The 18,666-nt window shown below is 36.3% G+C and overlaps 1 protein-coding gene and 1 non-coding gene across 2 annotated transcripts in view; both read left to right on the top strand.

Moving 5' to 3' along the window:
- The window catches only part of LOC100025224 (uncharacterized), a 54,822-nt gene that overhangs the window by 10,306 nt on the left and 25,850 nt on the right, over window positions 1-18,666 (top strand). The gene's annotated exons all lie outside the window — the stretch shown is intronic.
- On the top strand, window positions 8,295-16,255 carry GJB7 (gap junction protein beta 7). Its single transcript, XM_056818572.1, has 2 exons — window positions 8,295-8,472; window positions 11,131-16,255. The coding sequence occupies exon 2, from the start codon at window positions 11,158-11,160 to the stop codon at window positions 11,950-11,952; it is 795 nt and encodes a 264-aa protein (XP_056674550.1). The 5' UTR covers window positions 8,295-8,472; window positions 11,131-11,157; the 3' UTR covers window positions 11,953-16,255.

The following is an 18,666-nucleotide window of genomic DNA, read 5'->3' as shown; positions in this document are numbered from 1 at the left end:
TTCAGAACATATAGATTCTTTTTCTTTTTCTTTGATCTCCTTAGGAAGCAGACTCAGCAATGGTATTTCTGGGTCTAAGGATATACAGTTTTATAACTCTCTGGGTGTAACTCCAAATTGCTCTCCAAAATGGCTGAATGAGTTGACAGCTCACTAATAGTGTATCAGTGTCCCTATTTTCCAACATCCCTTTTGTCATTTTAACCAATTTGATGGGTGGGAGATGCTATTTCAGAATTATTCTGGCATGCATTTCTCTAATTGGTAGTGATTTAGAACATTTTTTCAGATACTTATATATGGCTTTGATTTCTTCATTCAAAAATTGTCTATTCATATCTTTTGCGCATTTATCAACTGGGGCATGGCTCTTATTCTTACAAATGTGACAAAATTCTCTCTATATTTTAGATATGAGATCTCGATCTGAAAGACTATAAAATTTGCCCCTCTTCCCCTGGATTTTCTGCTTTCCTTTTAATCTTGGCAACATTTGTTTTTTTTATAAAACTTTTTAATTAAACATACTCCAAATTATCCATTTTACATTTGATGATGCTTTCTCTTGTTTACTCATAAATTCCTCTCCTATTCATAAATCTGATAGGTAATATTATTCTTTGTTCTTCTAATTTACTTATGATATCTCTTTTTATGTCTAGATCTTGTATCCATTTTGATCTTATCTTGGTGAATGGTGAAAAATATTACCTAGTTCTGCCAAACTACTTTCCAGTTGTCCCAACAATTTTTACCAAATAGTGATTTCTTATTCGTAAAACCTGGATCTATGTTTTTTTTCAAATACTAGGTTACTATAATCTTTTACTGCTACTTGCTGTTTGTCTGTTCTGGTCCACTGATTATCTTTCTATTTCTTAGCCAGTACTGGATAGTTTTGATAATTACTGATTTATAGTACATTTTAAAATCTGGTCCTACTAGACCTCTTTCCTTGACATATTTTTTTCCAAGTGAATTTTGTTATTATTTTTTAACTTAGTTGGGAGGGCATTGAATACATACATTAGTTTAGAAGGCTTTTCATTTTAATTCTACTGGCTTTGCCCATTACTATTAGTTTTTAATTTACATCTGAATAACATCTCAGGAAACTTGTTTAGAAAGTTCATATATACTACAAATAGTATATTGGGGACACGTATGTATGAATAGTGGTGGTCCAAACAGCTGAGATTTAAAAAGGAGAGCTGGGTTGCATAAATTTAAGGAAATTGCAAAGCACTCTTACTGACCCCAGCAAAAATCCATTTTTTCAGTACAAATATTTTACTGGTAATGATAAGTGACACTAAAAACCTGAAACACTACTATCTCCAAAGAACTGAAGATGAGCTTTATACACAGAGAAATGGAAAGATGGATGATAAATGGGAGCAGGTTGCCACATACAACTGTAAGAATATAAAAATTTAGGCTCTTATGCTAATATGAAATTTCTAAATTAATAATGTGGTCATTGATTTAAAAAATATTATAGCTTAAGTCAAAATGACTTTTAGTAGCTTTACTTACAAAATGATAGAAAGAGTGAAAGTGGAGAAATGTAAGAAGAAGATATAGAAATGTCTAGCCTATCACCCTAAATGTTGCTCTGGTGTTTGGCTCAGCTATGGCAGGGCTCGATAATCTTCAGCCACAGGACCTGGTGGTATTAGCAGCAAGGGTTCTACCAACACAGCCTCTTCCAGGAAAGGAAGGCCTCTCTCTCTGGAACCAATCTCTCCAGAAATCAGGAAAGGAAGGCCAGCTACTCACCTTGCAAGCTGATGCAGGATTCAGAGAAAGAGTCTCCTCCTTCAATCCAGCTCACAGATGCAGAGGTCCAAAACAAAGTCCAAAAAGCCAAGTTCCAAAGAACTCCCTTGGACAGGAAGTTCAGGACTTTTAAAAGTCCTTTTTTCCATATCACTTCCTGTCCCTTCCTCCACTTTACAGGAACCAATCTCAGTCTGTAAATTTGCCTAGCACTGCCAAAGGAGGTTGGCAGTGGCCTCTGCAGTTGTTACCCACTCTAGCAAGTGACTCATGAATTCTTTTACTTAGTGTTAAGTAAGGGTGCTTTGAGTTCTTGATTGATTAATTTAAAGGTTGCAGATTGATAAACAAAGAAAGTTTGATTCACTCTACACAATCTTCCCTTTGATTCTTTGGGAGACTAGTCTCCCCAATTAATCATTTAATATAATCAGCTAATGCGTCTCTAAAGATTTTCTAGCTACAGTTGCTTACAATATTGCACTTTTCTAAGAGGAAATGATAATAATTGGAGATAAGAAGGAAATAGAAGACAGAGAGCAAAATCAAGGTTTGCTAGGCATACTGACAAAAAGTCAATTAGGGGGTAGTCCCCTTTGGCATAAGAATCTACATTCAGAATAAATGTGTTCAACCTCCTTCAGTTCAATCAATTACATCCCATGGTTCATTCTAGATCTTCTGATGCAGTGTAGGTTTTTTTATGGCACTTTTACTTTCTTGATTCGAGGAGTTAGCCAGCTTCTTTTCCTGAAATTTCTCTCAAAATTTTTTTTAAATCTTGGATTTTATGAAAATTATATAATCCCCCATGAGGAGGGTGTTGACCAACACCTAGATCAACTCAGAATACATGGTTGAGTGATGGGGTATATGAATCAAATGCCAAAAGAAAAACTGAAAACATAAAAAAAGAAAAACAAATAGAAGAAAAAATTAAACTTTGGGAGTAAAGAAAATCAAAATAAAAACCATAATATAAAAATTTATGTACATAAAAATTTCCTGAGTAAGTATAAATCCATAACAGGTTCTTAAATCAGGGTCCAATTAAAGTGATCTCTGTCTTACAAGTCTGTAGGACAAATGCACTTACCCAGTGGCAGCCAGGACTACAGAAAGTTGCCATACTGCAAGAGAGGGGAAAAAAGGTCTAAATTTAGACATAAAAGGGAAGTATCATTCCCTGGTCTGATTTTTACCTTCACTCTCAGGGATAGGGGAGCCAAAATGACAGTCAAACTTAGACACTTGTCAGAATGTGGCACAGGGAAGACCTGCGTCTGACTTCTGTCAAACAGCTGCCTTGAACCTTAAACAAATCCTCTGTCTGGGAATAGATCTCATTAATCCCACAAGGATTGTTGGTCTTCTTGACCTTGTGCTTCTTTGCACTGTACAATGGCTCTTTTATTATCCCTTTTCCTAGAATCAGAAACAATTGTTAATCAAAGTTTCATAATATTTATCAATCAATGGCAGGTTTCCATATTCTAAGGTTTTTGGGTATGCATTAATATTAGAGCAAATGGATATTTTAAACTTATTCTATCAAAATTTATTGATTATATTTACTTTAAGTACAAGAAATAAGAATGGGAAAAAATCAATATTCTATTGAAAATAAAAAGAAAGCAATAATTAAAAAAATTCAGGAATTCAATATGTCAGCCAAAATAGTGTCTACTTTGTCTATGGACTTTTAAAATGGTATTATCTCTGGTCCTATCATAGGAGGGGTAAAAATAAAAAAAAAATTGCATTACAGAAGCTTCTTCACTTTTGGGAGGGGAATAGTCTGGAAAGGCTTAAAATTCACCTCTAGACTCTTTGAGGTTGCTTCCCCTCCTGAGTACCATCATTTATCTAGATTCCTTTGGTGATGCCTCTGGGGTTCCCCATGTTGAAGGGGATTTCCACTCTGAGTATAGTGTTGATGAGCCCCATTTTGGATATACTGTTGTGAGTCTTGATTTGACTCATTTGGATTATTATCTCTGTAGTTGTTTTTGTAATTGTAATTATTATTGTTATATCTATAATTATTATTTCTGAAATTACCATTATTCCTAAAATTCATGTTATTGAATACCTGATTCCAGTTTCTGAAATTTAACATTAAGTAACCTCTTTTTCCACATAAATAACACTTTGGTGCTTTATTTGTGGATTCTTACAAAGGGGCTATGGCCACTTCTCGATCTGCTTTTTCAATTTGTTCTCCTAAAATTTTAATTTCTTTAATTCCTCTACTGATTCATTTGTCATCTTCATCTTTCCTCTAGTGACTGTTAAATATGTATACAGCTACTCTCCTCAATTTTTCAGGGTCCATACTAGATCAGTTTGGGCAGTTGGTTTTAAAATAATCTTTTACCACTTTACAACAGTTTTATACAAACTGCCTTCTTATCTGCCTGACATCCCTTTCTCTGGAAAGGTCCAGGCCTATATATCTACCTCCCAGCTCAATAAGCCTATCCATAAATTGGGAGGGACTTTCATCGTTTTTTTGCTTAAGATTCTCAAACTTTGTGCATGTGCCTGGTCTGTCAGAACAAGCTCTCATTGCTGTTAATAATGCCTCTCTAGCCTGGCATAGTTTTGTGTAACCTTATTCATTGTTGAGGTTCCATTTTGGGTCCTCATAAGGTCAATGAATTGCTCTCCTTCCTTGGGCCTGATTAATAAGGGAGATGATTTTCTTTTTCTCTCTTTCTGTCAAAAAGGTTTGTAACAAATTTTCAATATCAACCCATCCAAGATCATATATCTGAAAAATGCTCTCTATTTTTTAAAATAATCACAATTGGGTCGTCTTCAAAGGAAAGAGTGTTTTGTTTGAATCTCAATATCCTGGGGTGTCAATGGTGTATGGTGTCTAAGGGAAACGACATGTCCACTCTTATTAAAGGTGGGTACTAACTTCAAGGGGAATAGGGTTTCAGCTGAATTATTTTTGTTTTCTACCTCTAGGCTCTATGTTTGGTTTTCAATGGGGTAGGTAAGGGGAAGGGTAGGAGTAGGTAAGTTGAGAGGGAGAGATTGTGGGCAGGGAAGGGTAGAGGAATGAAAGGTAGGGGCAGGAAGGGGAATGGATTGGGCAATGGGGAAGGGGCTGAGGCAGAGGAGGAAGGATGGGAGGTGGGGGAGGGGGAGGCATGTGTGGGTTTCGATAGTGGGCAGAGAAAAACTGAGCAGGGTAAGAGAGAGGGTAGTTATGGCAAGAGCAACGGTAGGATTAGATGGTGGGGGAGTATGAGGAGAGAGATCAGAGGTGGTGGTGGGAGGATTGTGTTAAGCAGGGGGAGCAGAATTGTGTAGAGCAGAATGGAACAGAGACTGAGTTGGCTCTGATAATGATGGAGTGTGGAGAGATGTCTCTCTTCTTACTCTGGAGCTTTTTAAAAGTTTTTTTCTCAATGCTTCTTATATAAGCCTTGAGCTCCTCCCCCAAATTTTCCTCCAGCTTCTTCTCAAGATCATTTGAGATATTTTCCAGTCATCTTTCAAGGTGAGTTTTTAGTTCAGCTTTGAGGTCAAGGGTTGGTTGAATGGTGAGAGGGATTGGTTGGGTTGAATGGGAAATGCATTGAACAGGATGCTGCTGAGATAAATCCCTCATCTATGTCTTGAGGTTATTCAGTCTATTTGTCAGTCTTTTCTTAAAGAGGGATAGATAAGCTGCAACATATGTTATTATAAGTATACCCAGGAACAGTGCTAAATAAAGCCATTGTAAAATGTTCTCTGGGATCATGAGCCATTTTAGATAGACAAGAAACAATATTTTCCCAATTTGAGCTATGCTGTTAAAAATAATAATTATTTGCCTTTTTAAATCTAATTATTAAAATTGCTTGCAATTCTACTTTTTATCAGTAGATGGTGCTATCCTAGAATGTAATGACTAGGAGTTAGAGTCAGGGTGTGGCCTTTTTAGGGACTTCAGATAAGGAAATTGTTGTAAGTATGGGCACATCCTTAATCAATTAGCTTTTAAATGGAAGGTGGGCAAAAAGCCTTAGCCAAGACAAAATTTAGTAAGGACAAGAGGAGAAAGCAAAAGCTTTGTATTTTAGGCAAAATAAAACACACTTTCTTGTTGGTAAAGCTCTCAGAGTATAGTCTGAATTTTAGCTAAGAGGTTTGGGAGAGTTTTCTACTCTTCTCCTCCCTAGGGGTAAAAACGCCAGGACCATGTGCTTCTACCACATGCTTTCAGGCCACTTCTCTGAGCTGGCCTGGAGGCAAAAACAGGTTACTGGTATTTTATTCTTAATAGATTTGGAAGCTTTTCAGGATTCAAGGAGCAGTTTTAGTTGTTCCTATTTCTGCTGACTGCTCGCCCTGGTAGAGCACATGGGGGTTTGTAAAGGTTAAATTTAATGGTTGGATGCAGTTTATTTACCAAAATAGCGGGGAAATAATAGAGAAATATGAAAGAGGTTAGAGAAAACACCTATACTAGTCCTCAGCCAGGAGGGCCAGTAGTAAGTAATCATGTAGTCTCCTCCAAGATGGAAGGAAACTAGGAAGGGAGTCAGCCATTTCACTCACCCAACCAAGTGGGCCAGGTGTCAGAGTCTAAGTTGAATGATCCAAGCTGCAGTCTCCAATGAAATTTCCTGGAGGGCTAGCTTAAGGAGATACTCTCCACTAGACTCAACTTCTCTAGACTTCCAGACCAAGAATTTTTGTGGCTTTTATGGTGGTTTCCTATCCCCACCCATATTCACAGGGGTCAATCACAGTTTCCAAAATTATCATACCTCTCATCCTCTGAAGGTAGCAACTCTCCTCCTAGGATTCATACCTTTGGAACCACAGGTTTCTGAGTGTGTGAACTCTTAAAGAATTCTAAAGTTTCTGGCTATTCTAGTGAGAAAAAGGGTGGAGTTCTTCCAAGTATCTTTCTGGCTTCTCACCTCCAAAGGTGGCTCTCCTCCTAGGAGTAAGAGTTTGTGGACTTCCCTTGCTTTAGGGTTAAGTATAGGTATTGCTTTTGTTGATTAATTCAAAAGTAGACAAAAGAGTTAATCCTGTGTTCAGTCTAGTGAGGTACTAAGTATAAGTTATTGTTATTCCAAAGTGTTAACTCCAACTAGACAAAAAAAAATAAAGGATTCACTTTTTACAAGTGCAAACTCAGAATAAACAAAGAGAACCAAGAAATTTCCTTTTACAGGTTGGAAAAGACTTTAAAGAATTCTGGGCTTGAGTTGGAAGCTTGTGGGGGGCAGGGTTGTTTCCCCCCCCCCCCCCCTTCCCAGGCAAGGTGTAGCTGGCTAATTGTTGCCTAAGAAAAAACATCCAGCTTACCAAGCAGCAGCTGGTAATTTAGTTGTTTTCAGTTTAAGGGGGAAAGAGAAAAAAGAGAAAAAAAAATTTGGACTTACCCTTCCTCGCAGCAACTGTAGCTTGTGGCTCCAGAATTAGCTACTAAAGACCTGACTTAAGGATAGTAAAAAGTGAAGAAAATTCAAGAAAACTGAAGAAAATTGAGGGTAATTATCACAACTTTTGTGATTTACCAATTATGTAAGAATATAAAAATTTAGGTTTTTATGCTAATATGAAATTTCTAAAATATGTGGTCATTGATTTAAAAATATTATAGCTTAAGTCAAAATGACTTTTAGTAACTTTATTTACAAAGTGGTGGAAAGAGTGAAAGTGGAGAATGTAAGAAGAGGATATAGAACTATCTAGCTTATCACCCTAAATGTTGCTCTGTTGTTTGGCTCAGCTATGTCAGGGCTTGATAATCTTCAGCCACAGGACCTGGTGGTATTAGCAACAAAGGTTCTACCAACACAGCCTCCTCCAGGAAAGGAAGGCCTCTCTCTCTGGAACCAATTTCTCCAGAAGCCAGGAAAGGAAGGCCAGCTACTCACCTAGCAAGCTGATGCAGGATTCAGAGAAAGAGTCTCCTTCTTCAGTCTAGCTCACAGATGCAGAGGTCCAAGACAAACTCCATAGTTCTTTTCCCATATCACTTCCTGTCTCTTCCTCCACTTTACGGGAACCAATCTCAGTCTGTAAATTTGCCTAGCACTGCCCAAGGAGGTTGGTAGTGGCCTCTGGAGTTGTCACCCACTCTAGCAAGTGACTCATGAATTCTCTTACTTAGTGTTAAGTAGGGGTGCTTTGAGTTCTTGATTAATTTAAAGGTTTCTGATTAATAAGCAAAGAAAGTTTGATCTGTTCTTCACACAACCAATAATGAACTCATTATTTTTGTATATGTATGCATATGTATATATGCATGTATATATGTACATATGCATGTATATATATATGCATAGTCACACATCACACTCATGTTATCTTCCTTCAAACAATGTAAGCTCCTTGAAAGCAAGGGCTATTTCATTTTTTTGTCTTTGTATCCCTAGCATCTGTTACACTGCCTGGCATATAGTATTCATTTAACATATGGTTGTTGATTGATCAAAATCCTTCCTAATGATTAATAATTATATTAAAACAAATTAATGCATCATGTACAAATATACATGTATATATTTATACATATATATGTATATATATATTTCACCTTTCATTACCGATCTTCTTTCTTCTAAGAGCTGGGAGGCATGTTTCATTATTCACTTGAATTCACTGCTGATCACTACACATATCAGAGTTCTGAAGTCTTTCAACATTGTTCTACATTTTTGTAGCTATTGGGTAAGTTGTTCTATTCCAAATTTCTTTGATTTTTTCAGTCTTTAGCTCCTTGACCATTCTGCAGCACTAACAGTATTGGTAATTCTCTTCTTAGATAATATATTATCCTGATTCTAACAAAGCTTTCTTATTATTTTTCATTGTCTCAATATCTTTCTCCTCTGATTAATATTTCTGTTTCCTTCACTGGATTATTTTCTTCCTCCTGACCTCTAAACATTAATATTTCCCAAAGTTCTCTCTTTAACCCTTTTATTCTTGGGGATTGTATCCATCTTCATAGCTGCAATTATTATCTGTATGCCAATGATGATTACCATATCTATTATTCAGCCTGAATCTTAATCTTGAGGTATATTCCCATACTTCTGCCTTCAGGATATCTTTACTTAGATGTCCTTCCGGCATCTCATCAACATATTCCACACTCATTATCTTTCCTCTATCCATACTATTCTTGTTATGGAAGCACCTTCTATCTTAGCACATAGTCTCAAAAAATTTGGGAGTCATATTTAATTATTCTTTCTGTAAATTCAATCAGTTGTCAAAACCTGTCAATTTTACCTTCACAATATCTTTCAAGCACATCAATTTTACCACTAGTTTAGGCCAACATCATCTCTCAACTGTATTTTTAAAACAGCCTTTTAACTATTCCTTCTGATTCTAGCATCTCCTAACACTAATCTAGCCACTGGAGAGCTACCAATGTAATGTTCCTGGTATTGAAGTCTGACTATAGTACTTTCTGTTTAAAACCTTTAGAGGTTCTCTAATATAAACAGAATAAAATGTATACTCTGTGCCCTGGTACTAAAAGCCTTCTATAATCTTTCTCCAACCTATGTTTCTAGCTTTCTCTCCCATTCCTTTTATATAATCTCTATTTTCCATTCAAAATGGACGCTCTCCCTCTCTCTCTCTCTTTTTCTTTTTAAAAGCCCTTATCTTCTGTCTTAGAATCTATACAAAATATTGGTTCCAATCAGAAGAACAATAAAGGTGAGGCAATTAGGACTAAACAACTTTCCTAGTGTCACATAGCCAGGAAGTGTCTGAGGCCATATTTGAACCCAGGACCTCCCACATCCAGGCCTGGAGCTCTATCCACTGAGATGCCTATCTGTCCCTTACATGTCTCTTAAGGTGGTTTCATAGGGATTGTTGTTAATTAAAGGGAAATCTGCATAGCTGCATGGTTCTTCTCCTTCTAAGAACCTTGTGTGTTAAGAGTACCATACAGTCAGGAAGAGAAGAATGATCTCAGAGGGTGGGGGCAGAATGGGTCAACATGGTAGCTATGGGGATGTAAACCAAAGGCAATGGAGTAACAGTGGAAGAATGACAGAAGAATTAAGGAACAAGGGGAAGTTTAAACTAAGGAACATCAAGAGAAATGAGTATGATGTTGTTCAGTCATTTCAGTCTTATCTGACCTTTGTGATACCATTTCGGAGTTTTCTTGGCCAAAATGTTAGATTTTTTTTTTGACATTTCCTTCTCCAGATCATTTTACAGGTAAAGAACTAAGGCAAACAGGGTCAGATGACTAGCTCTAGGTCATACAGCTAGTGTCTTAGGCTAGATTTGAATTCACAAAAATGCATCTTTCTGATTTCAAGCCCAGATGCTCCAGAGGCATGATAGAAAGAACAAAGCTGAACCTTATTTGTGACCAGTCATATAAGTAATGTGGACTGAGCAAGTCTGTGAGAAAGTGGACAACTTTCTAGCAACTATGGGTACTCTCCTTCTAAGGGGGCCTCAATTTCAGTGTAGTACTAATTTGTGATAACTATAGATAGTTCCCTCTAGAAGGTGGGAATTAGAGGAAAGGAGGCTTCTTGATTCTTTAGGAATCATCAGTTTTTCCCCTTTAGAGAGCAAGATTCATGGGAAAACTCTGAGTAGGATACAAGAGAAAAAGAGGGATTGTGTGAGGGCTGCCTATATTTAATCTAGCACTTTGGCACCTACTCCAGGAGATACTGTCAACACTAAGACAAAGCACTTAAAATATGTGTATTATAACCTTGTTATTTCATAGTTTCCAGATGCTAAAAAAATGTTCAGAATAAATTTATAGTGGAAATTATTACATTGATAAACATCAAGAAAGTTTATATAAATACATCCAAAAATGTAATATATTAGGCCATTCCCAAGTAATAATTAGTTTTGCATACTCAGAATGCTTTAGGTCTTAGTCCTAGTGAATCTCTTTATGATTTTTGAGCAGCCCAACTAGTATCTTAAAGGCAATAGATGCTTCAGGCAGGAATCTGCAATTAGAAATCAGGATCACTTTAATGTCCATAGACACAGTACTTCTTTCTTCAGAGACAATAATGAGAAAGGAGTTTTACTTCTTGATCGGGTAGTGGTAAAATGCACTTGAGGATAAATCAACCAACCAAATTCAAGTGGATGAGTGTGGTTATTCATGGGCCCTAATAACGGATCAACTGCCATATTCTTTGAATCAAGACAGGATATTATCTATTCCTTTCAAAAAGTTCTATAAAAGAGAACAATCTCTCCATATCCAAAGATGTGGAATATGACAAAAGTAAGGATTTTCTTCCATAGCTTTTATTCAATAGTAGAGAATAGAAGTGGATAAATGCATCTTAATGAATTTGTTTTCTTTCACAGAAGTCTTGTCTTTCTTGACCAAAAGCCATGACTTGGATGCTCCTCAGAGATCTCCTAAGTGGAGTAAATAAATATTCAACAGGAATTGGTCGAATCTGGCTGGCTGTCATCTTTATGTTCCGTTTGCTGGTCTACATGGTAGCTGCAGAACATGTTTGGAAAGATGAACAGAAGGAATTTGAATGTAACATTAGGCAGCCTGGTTGTGAAAATGTCTGTTTTGACTACTTCTTCCCCATCTCCCAGGCTAGGCTTTGGGCCTTGCAGCTGATCATGGTCTCTACTCCTTCTCTTCTGGTTGCTTTGCATGTGGCCTACCGTTTGGGCCGTGAAAAAAGGCACAATAAGAAATTTTATGTTAGTCCAGGTAGCAAGGATGGGGGCCTATGGTACACTTATATCATTAGCCTTGTTGTCAAAACTGGTTTTGAAATTGGCTTCCTGGCTTTGTTTTACAAGTTATATGATGGATTTAGAGTACCCTACCTTGTGAAATGTGATATAAGACCTTGCCCTAACACTGTGGATTGCTTTATCTCCAAACCTACTGAGAAGAAAATCTTCCTTTACTTCTTGTTAGTCACATCATGTCTGTGCATTGTTTTGAATATCGTTGAGTTAGGTTATCTGGTTCTCAAGAGTTTTGTAAAGTGCTGCCTTCAACGATATGCTCAGAATTTCAAATCTTCAGCTTATAAGTGTCATAACCTTGATTATGCCATGTGCAATGAGATTGTCCCGAAACTGCACCAGAAGCACAACTCTGACTGTTCCAGAAGCATTCCTCAAAAACTTGATAGAAGTGATTTGCAAGAATGGTGAAAAAAGAACTGTAGGGTGTTCAGAAACAGGATTTAAATGGTGCTGCAATTCAGAGTGTCCCAGATCAAGTGCTTTGATGGATATGAAAAAGAAACAGATATATAAAATATATCTTCAGTTGTAAATATAATTTTATAATCAAGCACTACATATACATATGTAGTGCTGGATTTAATTTTTTCCCAAGTAATCTAAAGAGATTTGAAGGCTGTGAAGATGGGATTGACTTTCCCCTTGCCTACTTTTAAATTTAATCAACCAAAAACTGAAAACATCCCTACTAAAAGTGGGTGAAAACTCAGAAATGACTGACCACCCCCTAGGCAGTGCTAAGCAAATTTAAAGACTGCAATTGGTCCTTGTAAAGTAGAGGAAGGGTCAGGAAATGATGTATAAAAAGGGCTATAAAAGATGATGAACTTCCAGTGCAAGGGGTCTTCATCCTGAATTTTCGGGTTAGAAGATCTTCTCCTTTAGGACTTTGGTCTTTGGCTTCATTTGGACCTGGGACTCTGGCTTTTGGACTGCTTCTGGTAAGACTACTCTTCTCCCTTTGGATCTTTTCCTGGTGAGTGAAAAGCTGGCCTTCCTTTCCTGGCTTCTGGAGAGATTAGTTCCAGAGAGGCCTCCCCTTCTAGGATAAGGCCACATGGGTTGAACCCTTGCTTAATTGACCACCAAATTCTCTGGCAGAGCTTGAGTTGAGCCAGGGACTGGAGCAACATTTAGGGTGATAAGCTACACTTCTTACTCTACCCTCTTTCACATTTCTTTACTTTCACTCTCTCCATAATTTTTTTCTTATAAATAAAAGCTGCTAAAAGTAATTTTAAGTTGGGTTTATTAATTGTAAAATTGGGGACCAGAGTATTATCTTAGGATTCTCATATATTTAGTCCAACCATAAAATTTAATTCCTTACAAGGCAAATGCAATATACCCTTAGTTTCAAATTTTAGTAAGCATATTGATCATGCTTCTTACAATGTCTTGCACATCAGTAGGTAATTAAACTTTTTTGAATTAAATGATCAATGCAGCATAATATATAGGAAGAGAATGAGAAGAAGTATTTGTTATAAATTAGGGGTTAACAACTTTTTCAAAGTAGCTTCCCAGACCTCCATTTATTTATTCTCTTCTTGTGCAAGGTTTTATGGAAGTTAGGCCAAAGACCACAAGGAAGACTACACACTTCGCTCAACTAAACCATTTAGCAAAGCTGGGTGGGTAGGGATACCCACAAACTAGGACTCAAATCATGGACCTAAGCTAAGAACAGAAGGGTTGGGAGGAGTCACAACTCAAAATTTTATCAGCAAATATAGTATTCCATTAGCAGGAATGGAACAAGGAAATATTCAAGGAAAAGTCAACAAGGGGGAATAAAGAAACATTGAATATGCATGATGAAAATTCTTCAAAGACAAAATATGCCTACTTTACAAGTTTACCTAGAGCTTGCTCTGTCCCTTTGTAACTCTGGTGGCAGAGGGGGGTGGATATTACAAATTATAGCATATTTAGGCTTATTAGCCAGCAACTACTATGGATAAACTGCTTAAATTGTAGACAAACTAGACAACCCTGCTAATTATTTGGTCTTGTTTATATAATTTATAATTTCTCACAGTTTGAGGTAGAGCTTACACTTAGGTTATTTACCCATTGGGGAAGGTAATAAAAAGTCACTTTCATCTATGATACCCTTTGTTTTCATCTTGTTTCAGAGAAAGGGCATGCACTAGCTCCATCTATTCTACAAATTGTAGTATGCTTTTATTGTCACACTGTAACATATCTCCCAAAAGCTCATTTCATTCATTCACTAATTCAACAAAAGCTATGCTAGGTACTGAAGAAAAAAAGTTGCCCTTAAGGAGCTTACATCTTACCTGGAGTTACAACATATAAAAAGACAAAGAAAATAATTTGAAGAGGGAGAATGGACTATGGGGAAATGGGAAAGATTCCATATAAGATAATATCAGAATGAAGACTTGAAGGAAGCTAAACTTTTTAAAGAGATGAGAAAGGAGTATGGTTGAGGCAGTATAGTGTGGAGAGGTTAGAGTGTTGGATCTGAAGTTGGAAGATTTGGGTTCCATTCTCACTTCTGACATTTTCTAGTTGTGTCATCCTGTTCCTTCTCAAACTCCTTTGCTGGATTTTCATCCTGGTTAGGTCTACTAATCATGGGAGTCCTCCCAAGGCTCTGTCTTCAATTCTCTTTTTCCTCTATATTGTCCTGGTTGGTGATTCCATAAACTCAAATTGGTTCAATTATTTCTATGCAGATAATTTCTAAATTTATGCTTCTAGAATTGACATCTTTCCTGACCTCCAGCCTCTTATCACCAACAGCTGCTAGGATATCTTGAACTAGATGTATCATTTTCAACATGTCTAAAGCAGAACTTATGATGTTTTCTCCCCATAATTCTTCCTTTTTCCAAATGTCCAAATACTGTTGAGGACAACATCCTCTTCCTAGTTATACAGGTCCACAACCTAGGTATCATCCTCGACATATTTACACTCACCCCAAATATTCAACCTATTGCCAAATTTTGTCATTTGTTTCCACATCTCTATATGTCTGCTTCTTACTCACCCAGCCATCAGCCTGGTGCATACTTTTACCACCTTTCCTATAAACAATTACAACAGCCTTTTGGTTGGGCTGTTGGCTTCATCTCTCCATAGTTTTGTCTTCCACCCATTTGCCAAAGTAATTTTTTTAAAGAGTATGTCTGACCACATCATTGCTACACTTGCTAAACTCCATTGGCTCCCTATTACCTCTAGGATCCTCTTTATTATCTCCAGAAATATCAAATCCTCTTTTGATTTTAAATCTTTTTCACAACATGGCCCCTTCCTACCTTTTCAGTTTTCTTAATTCTATTCCACTCTACAGAATTGATGATGTAGGAACGGATTTTATTCACTCAGATAAATTGCTCACTTGACTGTCTTTTGACTGGCCATCCCCCCATGCTGAGGGTTTTTTTTAAGTGCTGTTATAAACATTACATTTTTATAAAGTGCTTAGCAAAGTGTCTAGTACATAATAGGTGCTATATAAATACTAGTTGTTATCATCATCAACCTCTGGCTCTGGCCTTTCTTCAAGATACAGTTCAAATTCCACTTTCTGTAGGCAGTTCCTTACTCTTGCCCTTCCTTCCCCCATCCACTAGTGCTACACCTTTGAGATTACTTCCAATTCAGATAATACACACATTTCTTGTATGTATCTAGTTATGTATACTCCTCTTTCCTTTTAGAATATGAGCTCCTAGAGAGCAGGGATGGATTCCCAGTTCTTAGTATACAGTATCTGGAACACAGTAAATACTTATTGCTTGATGATTGACATCCTAAGCCTTAATTTTCTCCTCTTATCACGAGGGGGTTGAATTAGATAAATTCTAATATTCTGTGAATGCAATACAGGTATGAGGGAGGAGCCTGTGCAAAGAATGGAGACAGGAGATGGAATGCAAACCCTTTTTTGGAGCAAAGAGTTTTGCTCATGGTTCCAAGCAGCAAGGGACTAAAGTTTTGACATAGAAAGTAAGGGACCTGGACCTTTTACTCTGTTATTTTATTATTCTGATAGTATGATGAGGTTATGACAATATATGAAATTTAATTTTTTTTCATAAAAACCCTTACCTTCCATCTTGGAATCAATACTGTGTATTGGTTCCAAGGCAGAAGAGTGGTAAGGGCTAGGCAATGGGGTTCAAGTGACTTGCCTAGGATTACACAAGTTGGAAGTGTGTGAGGTTAGATTTGAACCTAGGACCTCCCATCTCTAGGCCTGGGTCTCAGTCCACTGAGATACCCAGCTAACCCCAAAACTGAATGTTTTTGTTCATTGGGCAGGAGACTGATTGGATTAGATGACTTCTAAAGCTTAGATCCCAGAATTTTGTGACCAGTCAATAGAAATTGATTATAGGTGAAAGTGTATGCATTATAATTCTAATGAAAATCCTTTCATTAATTTAAACAGCAAAAAATTCAGTTAATCAGCAAACATTTAGTAAGCCTCTTCCATGTACTTGTACTGTGTTAGGCACTGGATATAAAGATGAGAATGAAACAGTTTCTGCTTTCAGAGGCAAATTCCTTGTCATATGTAAATATATTTATTTAAAATTTTTCACAATGTGAACATGTACTCTGCTAGAAAAATACTTTGATGGCAGAATTCAAATGCTCCAGCATTGGGCTGTTCCTATGGGTGTCCCATTATAGTTTATCTTAAATAAATGCTTGGATTGTTGTCAGAAATAAAAAGCTTTTGAGTGACAGTATGATATCATCCTTACGTTGTGTCAGGTTAACAAACTTCAACCTCTTTAAGAATGAGGCAATGATTTCTTCTCTAGCCATGACGACAGAACTTTCTGTAATGAAGAAGACAACATGACAGTGTAACTAGAGACTCAAATGGAAAAAAGGAAAACTCCAACTATAGAAAAACAATATTAAATGCCACTTTTCCTAACAGACTTTTTCTTTCTGGATTTCAACAGGTTATCAAATTGTTATGGAGAGATGGACAATTAGGGTATATAAGAAGATTTTGGAATCTAACTACTTGGTTGATCTGAATATTAGAAGGATGATAGAGTTATTGTAAAGACTTTTGCTGACTAAGGAAAGGTCAACATTAAGTTGTATACTTCAGGCAAGTGGTTAGGGAAATGTCAAAAGAACAAGAATGCTAGCTGTATCAACAATGTAATTTCCATAGCTTGAAATAGATCATGAACTAATCCGATAACTATCAATCCCCTCTGACCAAAAGAAACACTAAATTCTTGAGTTATCAAGGTTGCTTTCATTAAATTGGCATATGCTTAATTTTCTAAGTAGAGAAAGTATGGTAACTTGAGATTTGACTTTTCATGGGAAATTAAAGGCAGCTCCAAATAAACTAAGCTTCTTGGCTAGAACAGATTGCTCCCAATTAAATTAATTTTGTTTAAAGACTAAAAGTTGCATTATGCAAGGACAAGGAGATAAAGGGCAAAATCAACTCAATACCCACTCCTGCATAAACATGGCATTTCAGGTGATTTCTTCATTGATTGTTAAATCCACAAAAAATTCAATTTATTACAGAAAAAAATCAGTGAAAGTGGCTATTTAGCACTATATAAGCAAAATAACTGGTTGTGTAAAATGTTAATTAAAAAATATAATCAGGTTAATGTTTAAAGGTAGACAGAAGCTTAGTTTTCCATTACCTAGAAGCAACTACCTAAAAATTACTCTTTATGTCCCCTCCCCTATCAAGAATGCTTTTTAAGTCATGCATTTCTTTTATATATGCATATTTGTCTGAGTTTTATATATATTAGATATATATGAGTTATTTATATATATACATATCACTTTTATAAATCTGTGGTCTTTTAGCTTTGTTAGTAGTGAATCTCAACAGATTGTACCCCTAAACTTACACATCTTTCTTGAAAATGGGAGTACATGAATTAAACATTCAGGATTGAACTATATATTGATCATATTTGAGAAATTTTAGCTCACAATTATACAAACAACTGTTCATCACAAACATAATTAGCTCAGATGACCAATTTGCTTTAACTTAACTCTAACAATTTCTGTTAATAAATCACTCATCCATAAACACTCCATAGTTAAAGATGACCCATACACAAAAGGAAGATGAATAGGCCTAAAAGGAAGGGGACTGGAGCAGGAGTTATCAATAGACCTCAGAAGGATCAGCATAGCTGGGTGGCTCAGTGGAAAGAGCCCTGGATCTGGTGTCAAGAAGAACTGAGTTCAAATCTAGCTTCAAACACTTACTGTGTGACCATTATCAAGTAATTTAACCTTTTTTTGCCTTAAGTCACTGGAGAAGGAAATGCAAAACACTCTTGTCTCTCTGTCAAGAAAACCCCATGAACAATATTGGTGTGCTATAGTCCAAAGGTCCAAAGAATTGGACATGACTGACTGGAAGCAGGAAGAGCAGAGACAGGAAGATTAAATATTAGAATATGCTAAGGCTTGCAGAGAATGATAATAACAATTTTAAAAGTTTTTTTTTTTTAAAGATATGTTGGAGTAAGTCCATTTCTTGTTGGAGACAGATGATATAATCCAACAAATTCATGTCGAAAAATGTTTAAGGAGCATGTACTCTGTACACTGAATTGTTTGCAGCCTTGAATGTTAAAAATAAATAGAGGAGGGGAAACAGAACTACTCTTACTCTGCTTTGCTTTCATATCAAGGACTAGTAAATAGTAGAATAAACATGGGTAAGAGGAAATTGAAACCTGAGAAGTGAGTACACAATGAAAGAAAATATCTCACTTTAAATGACTTAAATGCTCATGAAATGATTTCATTTCTCTAGGCATATTGTTTTAGTTCATATTCTAAAAAGATCTCATTAAGAGGAAAAAATATAAAAGATACATATTTGTAAACCTTAAGATGCTATATGAATAGTATTATTACACTGAAATAAAATACATTGGTGTGCATCATATTAATTTTAGTTTGCATTCAGATGGGGGAGGAATGTGAATAGAAATGTGCCTTATACTTGAGACAAAATGTTACACTCAAAGGTTCGATAAGAACTTTCTTGTTGATAATCTTTCAGAAATCATGGTGAATGGGAAACAAAAAGAATGGAGATCTACAAATGTTCTAGTT

This window comes from Monodelphis domestica, chromosome 2, assembly GCF_027887165.1.
Source record: "Monodelphis domestica isolate mMonDom1 chromosome 2, mMonDom1.pri, whole genome shotgun sequence".
Taxonomy (NCBI): domain Eukaryota; kingdom Metazoa; phylum Chordata; class Mammalia; order Didelphimorphia; family Didelphidae; genus Monodelphis; species Monodelphis domestica.
This window is presented reverse-complemented; position numbering and strand designations above follow the sequence as displayed.